General features: G+C 33.3%; 4 protein-coding genes across 4 annotated transcripts; 2 read left to right on the plus strand and 2 right to left on the minus strand.

Moving 5' to 3' along the window:
* Positions 1–68: 68 nt before the first annotated feature.
* RPN4 (stress-regulated transcription factor RPN4) lies at positions 69–2,552 on the plus strand (the record flags this gene model as incomplete). The annotated part of the gene is made up of 1 exon (XM_046081093.1): positions 69–2,552. One exon carries the CDS (start codon positions 69–71, stop codon positions 2,550–2,552), a length of 2,484 nt encoding a protein of 827 aa, XP_045932736.1.
* A 702-nt stretch (positions 2,553–3,254) lies between these two features.
* Positions 3,255–5,117, plus strand: SCDLUD_005142 (uncharacterized protein; the record flags this gene model as incomplete). The annotated part of the gene is made up of 1 exon (XM_046076896.1): positions 3,255–5,117. The coding sequence occupies one exon, from the start codon at positions 3,255–3,257 to the stop codon at positions 5,115–5,117; it is 1,863 nt and encodes a 620-aa protein (XP_045932737.1).
* Positions 5,118–5,473: 356 nt separating this feature from the next.
* Positions 5,474–6,484, minus strand: SCDLUD_005143 (phosphoglycerate mutase family protein GPM3; the record flags this gene model as incomplete). The annotated part of the gene is made up of 1 exon (XM_046081094.1): positions 5,474–6,484. One exon carries the CDS (start codon positions 6,482–6,484, stop codon positions 5,474–5,476), a length of 1,011 nt encoding a protein of 336 aa, XP_045932738.1.
* A 998-nt stretch (positions 6,485–7,482) lies between these two features.
* Positions 7,483–11,865, minus strand: SCDLUD_005144 (uncharacterized protein; the record flags this gene model as incomplete). Its single annotated transcript, XM_046081095.1, has 1 exon — positions 7,483–11,865. The coding sequence occupies one exon, from the start codon at positions 11,863–11,865 to the stop codon at positions 7,483–7,485; it is 4,383 nt and encodes a 1,460-aa protein (XP_045932739.1).
* Positions 11,866–11,963: the final 98 nt, after the last annotated feature.

Here is an 11,963-nt window from a genome sequence, read left to right on the forward strand (position 1 = left end):
TCTATTCACCAAAGGAAATAAGAAAAAAGAAGAAAATAAAAGTAGGTCAAGAACCAGGATCAAATTCAATGTCAACTACAGACCTTTATTACACTAATAACAACAATACTACTAATAACACTACTACCAAAAACAAAAGTAAGTTAAACACTATTGGTACTAGCAATCATAATAATAGCTATAACAACAATAATAATATTTTCATGAAAGATTTATATTCACATAATCATACCAATACCAACGTTTCCGGTCCTATTTCATTTGGCAACTCTATTAATAATGCTTCAAATCCTACATCCGCTGCTCCCGCTACCAATACCAGTACCTCTAATTTAAATGCATTTTTTGATTTTCCCACTCTAAGAAGAACCATAACTGATATTCTGGAAGATGAATTGTACACAATAAAGAATAACAATGACGGCACTGCTATGAATTTAAATACTTCTCCTATGGATCAGGTAGAAGGTCAGTATATCAACAGCAACACCAGCTCAACTGATAAAATGTTTAATGATTATGCTGATCCAAGTTTAACTACTATGTCTTCAAAACAAGTTTCTTCTCGTCCTGACTCCACTATCAGCACTCCAAATAATAACAGCAACACTGCTTTTCCGTGTTCACCTATTAGTTATAATTCTAATACCGTTGATGGGTCAGCTCAAAACACATTTGTTTCTAATGGTACTGCTCCTTCCAATAATAACTCTTATCATAGCAGTACTAATACAGCTAATGGTACCACAGTTATAAATCCTACTTTTACCAGAATGAATTCAGGATATTACAAGAGTAAGGGAACCAATACTATGAATAATAACAATAATGTTGCCGTAAATGACCATCCAATAAGAATTACTTTTCCCTCTGGCGGGTACGATGCTAATGATTATAATTATGATTATGATAATGATATTGATTATTTTTATGAAGACAATGGGTTTAATAAAATTGCTTTATTGGATGATTCAATTATTTTGGATAACCTTTACTATAACAACACTACCAATGGCCCCGTTTCTGATACAAATTCTGATACTACCATTAATAATAAAAGCGATGGCAATGCTGCCGCCAATAGGGGCCACAATGCCGCTAATTTTGAGATATTTGGGGCCAATAACATGAAGGAGAATATGTTCTACTATCCACTACAAGAAAAACCCAATTTTGCTACACAACAAGAGATTTTGTCTATGTTTGATAGAGAATGCAATGAAGAGGAAGATGACGACGAGGAAGACGATGATGATGAATGTTGGAATATGGATGACAATGATTACAATTATAATGATATTGTTATGGAGGATGATGAATTTGGCACTAATACTTCAAATATTGCTACAGGGACCACCACTAGCTCTACTATTAGTGGTAGCAATGATAAAAACTGTCTTTGTTGCCATTCCACATGTAACAGTTTTGACAAGAATGATGATTTTAAAAATAGCAACAACAATAACATTTGTCACAATCATAGTAACAGTATAAGTTGGGGAACTCCCTTTTCTCCATACTATAATATACATAACAATACTAGCACCAATTCGTTCACCAAATCTTTTATTGATGATAACACTGGTACTAGGAATAATTCAAAAAAAAATTGGTCTGCTAGAAATTTGACTAATTTTTCTTTTAAAAATCAAGGTAATGAAGAAGCTATTACTGATGGCGAGGAAGATGTTGAAAAGGATAGAGAAAAGAAAAACTTGGTGGATGAGGGTAGTGGGGGTGATGGCGATTATAACTCAAGGCATCCAGAAGAACAACAAGATAAAGAAAACAATGATACCAATGGCAACGGTGTTGCCGAAAATTCTAAATTTGCCGATGACAGTAGTGCTAGCCCAACTAATAGTTCCTCTAGTAGTTTGATCTCCAACGGTAAGTTATCCTCTTTTAAGGCTTTAGAAACCAAAGTCAAGAAGATAAAAAATGTTTCCAACAATGTTAAGAATACTACCAAAAATCCAAAACCCAAAGTAAAAGGTAGCAAAGGTAAGGAAGATGAAGGAAGTGGTACTGTTCAACAGCAGGAACAACAGCAGGAACAACAGCAACAGCAACAACAACAACAACAGCAACAACAGCAGCAGCAACAACAACAACAACAACAACAACAACAACAACAACAACAACAACAACAACAACAACAACAACAACAACAACAACTACAACAACTACAACAACTACAACAACAAGTTTCTATTAGTGATTCGTCTACACCTTCGCTTTCTAGTATTAGCGCAGCATCACCAAACACAGAACATATTTGCGAAATGACGAACCCTGTGACCAAAGAGCCATGCATGAAGAAATTTTCAAGGCCTTATGATTTAGTAAGGCACCAAAAGACAATACATGCTCTAAAAAAGAAAGTTTTTCGTTGTGTTATTTGCATCAACACTTTAGGAGATGAGGGTTATAAAAAAACATTTAGTAGGGGCGATGCTTTGGGAAGACACATTAAAGTTAAACATTCTTTAGAGGGAAACGAGCTACAAAAGGCAATGAATTATGCTAAGGATCACGTGGAGTATGTTTAAAAGAAATTGTAACAAGTCAGAGATAGCATATACTTATTATGTGGTTCAGATTCAGATTATTATTATTTTTGATGAACTGGAATTATTATCATTATTGTTACTGTGATACCGGCACTTTTATACTATTGGTGGCTCTAATTATAATATACTATATACTATATAATTATTTTTGGTATTTCGTTAATCAATGTATCGGAAAAATAGAAAAAGAAAAAAAAAAAAAGAAAAAAAAGTAAAGATATTATATTTGTACATAGCTTTAAATAATGCGATAATAATTTTATTTTATTTTTATTTTGAAATAAATAAATAAACAGCAAAAAACATGAATTCAACGGAATAGATCCCTTTAGAGTTTGTATAGAAGCTCTTTAACTTATCTAATATATCGAACAAGAAAATGTAACTATAAAATTTTAACCGAATCTTTTTTTTTTTTTCTTTTTTTCTTTTTTTACGTTTTTTGGTTGTTGGGTTATTTAGATACCGTTTTTAAAATGCTTACTATTGTAATGTCACAAAAAAAAAAAAAAAAAAAAAAAAAATCGTGCCAGCAAGGTTCTATCATATTTGCAAAAATGTTATACAATATTACACTTATAATAATGCACCTACTGTTAATTGCTACTTAACATTAGATGGTTTCCCAAAAATAAAAAAAAAAAAAAAAAAAAAATTAAGTTAATAAAACAATAAATAAGAATGATGCCAGATACATTATTTTCGAAAACAGTTTTCCCAATACTAAAAAGGTTGGTTACAAATGATATAAAAAACGAGGATACTGATAATGATGAGTATCTCTTAGATAAAGTAACTTATGCAGGCACTATTGACTATGATACACCACAATGTCAAATCGTAAATGAACTTAAGGGACTCTTTCCACAAATGAATAATAATATTGGAGATGAAAACCTTACTCGCAAATCTCCAAAACATCTAGAGTTTTTTTTAGGTGGGATTCCAAGATGCAAACATGATATTGGGGACTTGCATTTCATAACAGTTAGTGAAGATACTTGGTCTGCCATGCTAAATCGGAACCAGTGCCAATTAAACCTTCTTGGATTTCCCTTAGAAACACAGAAACCTGCTCGCAAACCCAATATGTCCAAAAAAAATTTCGTAGAGTTATTTGAAAATTATGTTTTTGGTAACGATAGTGATAGTATTGGGTTATACACATTTATTCAGTATAATTTAAAGTCAAAACAAAGTATAACTAAAATGGCAATAATCAATTGGATACAAGTAGATCCCCAGTACTATAGATATCGTAAAATTCGATTTCCTAAAGGGGATGATATTATTGAAGATTACATTTATAAATTCAACTTAATAAAAGAGGAAACTAATTTTTTAAACTATGCTAATGTGGGAGATTCAAATACCAGAAGAAAACATTTTTTAAAGAGTTTAAAAATGGGGATTAAATTGAAAAGCTACGAATTTAAGGGCTATATCAAGTTAAGAGAACTGCAACAACAGGAACACTTGTCGGCTAGACTTGCCACAAATATGAAGCGGCAGTCTTTAGACCCATACAATTTTGTTATAATAACTTTAATCAACACTGATTTTCCAGATATAAAGATAAAAGAAAATGAAAATGAAAATGTGGATACTAAGATTTTAAATTATAAGAATGAGAATACCACCTCTAATATTCCTTCATTTAAAAAGCATTCCCAGCTTGAAATACAAACTCCTTATACTGAAATCACCCCAGATACTGGTTACTCAACTTTTAGAAAACAAAAACAGCATCTGCAGCATCAGCTTCATCAATACAACAACAAAAACAGCGATCCTAATAACGGCAGTGTCAAAGACATTGCTAAAATTAAAAACAATCCGAAATCGTTAATGAAAAATCCATATATGAACTTTTCAGAATACAACCCAAAAGCACATAATGAGCATCTTCGCAACTTATATTGTCATTTTGATAATTCAACCGAAAAACAGCTGAAACAAAGCCAGACCGCTAAACCCAATGTTTTGCAAGATAGGTTGAAAAAAGTGCGGATCGAACCAAATTTCGTAATAAATAAAACCCAATGTGACAATTATAGCGAGCAGAAAGAATCTTTTACAGTTTTTGATACATTACGTTCATATGTCTCTTTAAGCTCAAAGAACTTGGAGTTTAATACCACACATGCTTCCGAACATGAGCAGTCTTTCGACTTACATTCAAAAAATGCTAGTCGTATCATAAGCACTGCCAGTAGTGAATTTACTAACCAACATGAAGATGAGAGAAATGACGCGGCATCGATAACTGAATCAGTATATTCATATGAATCAACATCTTCTTCCACATACTCAGCCAAGATCAATACTACTTTTGGTAGTTTTGTTCATAGGATTAAAAACCTTAATAAGTTGTCACATTTTCTCGAAAAACAAGATAGTAAAAACGACTTTAGAAAACTGGAACCCAAAAATATATCGCAAACTGACTCTACGAGTTTCAATGACATAGAAACAGCAAAATCATCCACTTCAAGTATTGGATATTTTGAGAAATTTTACAAAGAAGTTATAAAGACAGAATAAGTTTATTTTATTTTTATTTTTATTTTTATTTTTATTTTATTTTTATTTTTATTTTTATTTTTATTTTTATTTTTATTTTTATTTTTATTTTTATTTTATTTCCTTCTTATTTCTCTTTAACATTAACTATTTTTTATTTTATCTGAAAGAAAATAAACGTCATTAAACAACAATATATAATAATAATTTTCATGCCAAGTACTTGCCTAGGCGGTGGGATTGATAAAAGGCAGATAAGTGCTACATAGACTGGATATATATATAATCAACACTTTGCCAACCTACTGTTTGTAGAACAATTTTATATGAATCATACTCGCATTAAAAAAAAAAAAAAAATTGAGGTTATACGATTATCACTGTCCTTTTTGAAAACCCTCATTTTTGACTTTTTCCGCATTAACTTTTGCCAACTCGGGATCTAAATAAAATTTATTTAGAAATTTAAAACTCTTTTCATTACTAGTGCCACGGACTTCTTGTAATTCCAAAACTAAAGGAATTCCGTTTGGAATGTTCACATCTTTAATATCATCATCTGAAATGTCACACAATATCTTCAAAATAGATCTAACACTACTTCCATGGCCAACAATAATGCCACTTTTATTGTCGGTATCTTTAATACGGGGCAAGATAAATTCATAAATTAATGGCTTTAATCTCTCTACAACATCACTTAATGATTCACTGTCAGGTAACGTAGTTATATCTCCATATTTATATTCTATATCGTATTTTAATTTCCTATTAGGTTCCTTGAAAGCATACTCCTCCTCACCCTCCTCCACAATACTAGCGGCGGCAGCTGCTGGGTCTTCATTTTCCATCTCCTTGTTCAAATCCACAACAGGTGGCTTACCATTATAATCTCTTCTTATGAACATATATTTTTCCTTCCCGTATTCATTCAATATCTTAGGTTTCCTTTGACCCTGCCATGAACCGTAGTGCCTTTCGTTTAGTCTCCAACTGCGATAAATTTGAAAGTTCTTGTTGTTATCACTAGCGGTGTTAGAATCAACTCGAATAACCTGAAACGGATGTTTTTTATCTAATTGTTTCTCACCATCAGTATTATCAACCAAAACATTTACTTGTTTCTTCTCAGATTGCCCCAACTCTTCCAGCATTGTATCCAAGGTTTGCTTTGTTCTTGTCAATCTACTAGTGAATCCAATTGTTGGAACTTTTATGTTTTCCTTTTGCAGATATTGCTTAATCAACTTAGCAGAACTCCTTGCCTGATCCATCCCTTGCTGTGTTAATTTTGCATCGATCCATCCACAAAAGATATTCTCATGATTTAATTCACTTTGACCATGTCTAAGTATAAATAACTTGATAATGTTATTAGATTCGGACATTATAAAACGAAGGTTTGAATTTAGGTTATCTTTTTAATTCAATATATATATATATATATATATGTATAAATAGATAGATAGAAATTTAATTGAACAATAAGCTTTAAGCTAGGTGTTTTCAATTGTTATCTGGCGTTTAATTTTTATTGTTAAAATACCTATTACATTATAAAAAGTAATCATAATTTCAAGTATCAAAAAAATAAGGAAAAAGAAAAGCAAATGAAATGAAGAGAATTGCTGCCTACGTTAGAAACAAAAGGGAGGGAAAGAAAGAAAGAAAGGAAGAAAGAAAAAAAAAAAAGGAAAAGGGATTAAAGTCGTTACTAGCTTCTGAATGTCAATTCAAGTAAAAACAAAGTTGGATATATAAAAATGCTCAGTTGTTTGCTTATATATCAATACCAATATTTTCACAGTGCTGATCATTAAAGTCACTAAATAGTATATTCGTATGATGATATTTTTTTTTAAAAGATTGCAGTAAAAATGAAAAAAAAAAAAAAAAAATACGCCATTTTTTTTTTTATTTTTTTAATAAATGTTTTTGAGAGGAAGCAGCACAGCAAGACAAGAATCTTTTCATAGCTCCACTAAAAATAAAAGCAAACAGAACAAAAACTGATTTTTTTACAAACAAAAAATTGTACCAGCTGCTTTTTTAAGTACCTTTTTCATTGAAGAAGATGTCAAAAAAAAAAAAAAATTTTAATCAACAGTGGTGAGTTTTATTTCTTAAACTAAACACCTAATTTCATTTATAGGAAACTTTCACACGATCTGGTAACTCTATTTCAAGTAACCTTTGTTCTCAAATATCTTTAAATTTGTCGAATTATTTCCCCCTTCTTCTTCAATTGTAACCAAAGTGAAAATGTTAAAATAAAATGTTGTGAAATAAATTAGACTATACTGTTGTAAAATACATTTATAATAATTATAGTAATAAAGAGAGAAAAAAAAAAAAAAAAAAAAAAAAATATTTGGAAGGCATCTCTCTAAAAAATGTTTGCGACATCCTTCCAAGCATGGTCTTTTCTTTCAACCCAGTACTCACCATTATACTGCCAGAATTCTTTCTTGGTAACAGGATGAACTTTCTTAGTAAACCATCTGGGTTTATATTTAGTACCTTTCTGTTCTCTTTCTTTACGGACCGCCCTTTGTTTTTGTTCCACACGATTCTTTTCCTCCGCTGCCTTATCATATTCACCATCCTCCATATCTCTTTGATCTGGTCTTAAACGAGTATCTGTGCGTGGCAAATATGGAACTAATTTTGGTTGTGGAGCATTCAATGTAACAGCAAACGATGTCAAGTTAAATGGAAAACGTGGTCTTGGACTAGCACGCCAGACCAAGAATTTGCTCCCATCATAAGTAACTTTGTCAGATACCTTCTTGGAGGATTTGGTACCTGAACTAGATTGCTCAACACTCATTTCTTCATTTGAATTTGGTTTCAAGACTTTTTTAGCATATAAACTTTCATTCCAATGCCCACCTAAAACCCATTCCTTACCACCTTTAGCATTATAAACCTCACCCTTTACTTCATAAGCATGCGTAGACCTCCAACCTCTGGCCTTAAAGTGCATCACACACCTATCGCCAGTGACATGATTAATGATTTCCATATCACCATAATTATCAACTTGAGGATTACCAAGTAAAATACCGATAACTTGATTATTTGGTTTCTTAAAAGTGTAGAGTTCTTCTTTACAATCCTGTCCATCTGGTCTCAAATTCAAATACCACAACCCCAAATGTTTGAAGTCAAATGATCTACCATTGAATTTCGAATCAACATTGGAATCACCAAAATAATCATATCTTGGAGACTCACACCAAACCGCACTAACTGGTGGATGATGAGAAACTTGTTCAGTCATAAATCTGTAGCCCTGATCTGGTCTACAATATTCAAAAGTCTCACCCAATAATGGGTTGAATGGCTTAGCAACTCTCTTAGTGGTCGATGCATAAGCAGAAGCAGTAAAAATAGAAACATACAACAGCCTCAAAGTGGAGTCCTCGGTAAAACTGGCAGCTTTTTCCAACAAAGGTTCATATTCCATATCTTCGCAAACTCTTTGCAATAGAGAGGTTGCCTCATTAAAAGAAACCGGTAATGTCATTCTAGTCATATCCTTACCAACCATACTCTTCAAAACACCCCATAAACTAATCTTTGGTCTGTCATCCTCACTCAATTTCAACCTTTTTCTTAAACCATCTTCATAACCATAGAAACTGCCTTCTTCCTCCAGTTGTGTATATTTCTTTAATTGGATTTTGTTTAGTTTCTTGAAATCTACTGAAGAATGGGATTTTTGGCTCGAAGCTGTTGGTGCAACTGAAATTGCATCCGATGGTTTTGAGTTTTTGGATGTGGCAAGTGTATCGTTGTGAGTGTTGGTTAACGTAACAGAATCTGTTGTATTATTATCAGTATTTGTCACTGTTTCATCAGTGACTGGAATATTGATACTATCAGAGTTTTGCTTTTGGTTGACAATAGGAGTAGTAGTGTTTGTTTCCTGATGATTCTTCATTGCTGGTGATTGATTATGGGTTTTGGTCTCTGTTGCACTATTAGGTTCAGTAGTGTGCTTCATTTGTAGCCCTTGCTCCTTTGCTCCTTTAGCCGGTTCAATAGGAGCGATAGCAGTGTTGGCGTTTTCGTTTAAAGCGTCACCAGAAAAATTTTTCTTACGAAGATTTTCTTGGCTTTCGTTTGAACTTTCTCCTTGAGAATCCTCCCAAACGCTTTCTGCATCAAAAAATTCGTCATCATCATCGCCCATGTCGCTATCTTGTTCGTTGGAAGTATATTGTATTTTCATCTGTTGCATGTAAGTCACGATTTCGGTTAATTGTTCGTTTGTTTCATTCATTGTAGCTTTTCCATTCGTTTCGTTCTTAACAACGGTTTCAATATCTTTACTTTTTTCTTCCAATAATTTTAATAGTTTTTTACGTTCACCAGATAAATTGCTAATTTTTTTCTCCTTTCCAATCAGCTCGAGTTCTAAATCTTTAACGGATTGTATCCATAGATTATTTATGTCACGTTGTTTAGTAAGTAATTTCAAAAGTTTTTTATCCTGTTTCTCCGACAAATTGTTCAATTGGTTGAATAAATCGAAAATTGTTTTCAAAGATTTCAAGGCGATATTAAAAACTGTGTCGTCATACCTGTTAATTGCCGCAGATGAGGATAATTTATTATTGCTTTTGTTGTTCCCGTGCTTAGCGTTTGTCAACAAATCTTCAAGCGAACTTAATTCGATAATAACACTCCTTTTTAAAACGCTCAATTCTTCAGCATAGGGGCCGTCTGTAATCTTGGTAGTAGTGATACCAAGAGAAGAAGAAGAAGAAGCAGTAGCTGCCTTGCCCTCGACGGTAGGACCATATACTTCATCCCTGAACAGTTTATCTTCTTTTTCATCTTCTTCATCCTCTTCATCTTCTTCGTCTTCAGCTCTATCGTTTTGTTCGCCATTTTTATTGTCGCTCCGAGCTTCCGCGTTGGCAAAAATAGGGGTAATCGGCTTAGACAAGTTGGTAGAACTATAAGCAGAGCCAGTTGATAGATTAGTATTTGAGGTTGAAACAGCAGCGGTGGCTTTATGATTGCTATTGTTTACAGGTCCTGCAGCAGATGCAATACTATCACCGCTTGGCTTTTCAACACCGCTTGGCTTTTCAACAGCATTTTTGGTAGCATCAATGATGATAGAACTTGGTCTGGAAAAATTGGAACCTGGGCGTGAACTCTCTTGAGATAGTCTATTGCTTTTAATTTTCTCAACATAATTTTTCCCGTGCTCAGTTAAATTGTCGTTTAATTCCGTGGCCAATGATAACCTTGATCTTGCAGAATCAATAGATTTTTGCACGGAGGCATTACTATTGGAACGCAATCTTGCTGCAGAGAGCGACGTGCTACTAAAATTCCCCGCTGGTGCAAGTACGCTGTTCCTGATTAAAATTTCCTTATCTTTAGCAAATCTTATAGCACCTTGTATAGCCCAGACCCATCTATTTGTTTCGACTGGATGATTACCTTTCAAGTGCCATCTAACAGTGTCATCGTTGCCCCCTACAATCTCAAATTTCAATTTTTCGCTGGAATCTAAATGTAAATAGCAGTTACGCATGTTCAAGGAACCTCTGCACGCATTAGATGTATCGTCTTGGTCTTTATAGTAAGATAATATGCCATCTGCAGATAATATAAACCAACGTAGTTTATAGCCTTGTGCAAAATTAGTCCATTTACGTAAATAACCCTTGTAAGTAGGAGGTTCGTGCAGACTACTGGTAACATCAATAACACTTTGTTCGCGAGCAGCATGTTGCAATAACTTTTTCAATTCAGCATTTAATGCAGTGGTAGTGGCAGCACTGCGTGGTCTTTCACCAGTTTCCTTGGCTGAATTAATCTTATTTTTGGCATCATTAGTCTTTAGATCATTACTACTTGCACTAGCGTTTTCTTCATCAGCAATGTTAATCAAATCTATTGGTAAATGGCCTTGTTTATCCCTTTTAAACGGATCACCGCCATGACGCAGAATCCAGCGTACCATAACAATATCCTTTTTCTTAACAAACTCGTGTAGAACAGTATCGCCGGTCTCAGGGTCAGTACCATTAATATCCAATAGCTCATTATTTCTTGCATTTTCTAAGATATATTCTAAATGGCCAAAATCCCTATTATTAAAGGCCAATCTAAACTCTTGTGCAATTTCAGCCACATATTTGGACTTGGCAAGTTGCATCATGTGGACTATGTTTCTATCCTTACACATTTCTGCCGGTTGTAAATGTTGATTATTGGTAATACAGTCATTGATCAAAGAAGATTGTTGTAATAATAAATGAACAACATCTGCTCTGGATTGATAAGCTGCCAAGTGTAGTGGGGTATTCCCGTCCTGGTCCTGATAATTAATGTCTAGTTGTAAAATTTCTTTTTCACCATTTACCACAAAGTGTTGTACTATTTGTTTTATCATGCTCAACGTAGAAACTTGAACGGCATAATGTAATAGTAGCGAAAGAACTTCTTTAACCTCTGGATTATTTAAATGTTGTTCTTTTAATAAAGCATACAAATTTCCAAAATCACCCCTACGTAACGCATCCAAGAGTTTTAAACGTAATAATGGTTTGCTAACGCTTTCCTGTTCATTTGAATCAGTGTCGGTGTTGTAATTTTGCATGTTTTGATTTTGGTGGTTATTATCTATAGTTGTATCAATTGTGTTCAAATGTTGTGATGGAGAAGCTGGTGGCGGTTTTGTTCCTCGATCCACTTGAAGTTTACCACTATCAATAGAATCAGCATTGGAAGTTGAAGCCATCTCCAGTATGATTTTCAGTTTATTTTTCCTCTTGTTGTTTTCGGGGAGTGTTTTTTGTATGTCGACTTCAATGTTCTTTGCTGGTATGTGAGGTTTTT

Source organism: Saccharomycodes ludwigii, chromosome VII (assembly GCF_020623625.1).
Source record: "Saccharomycodes ludwigii strain NBRC 1722 chromosome VII, whole genome shotgun sequence".
In the NCBI taxonomy this organism is placed as follows: Eukaryota; Fungi; Ascomycota; class Saccharomycetes; order Saccharomycodales; family Saccharomycodaceae; genus Saccharomycodes; species Saccharomycodes ludwigii.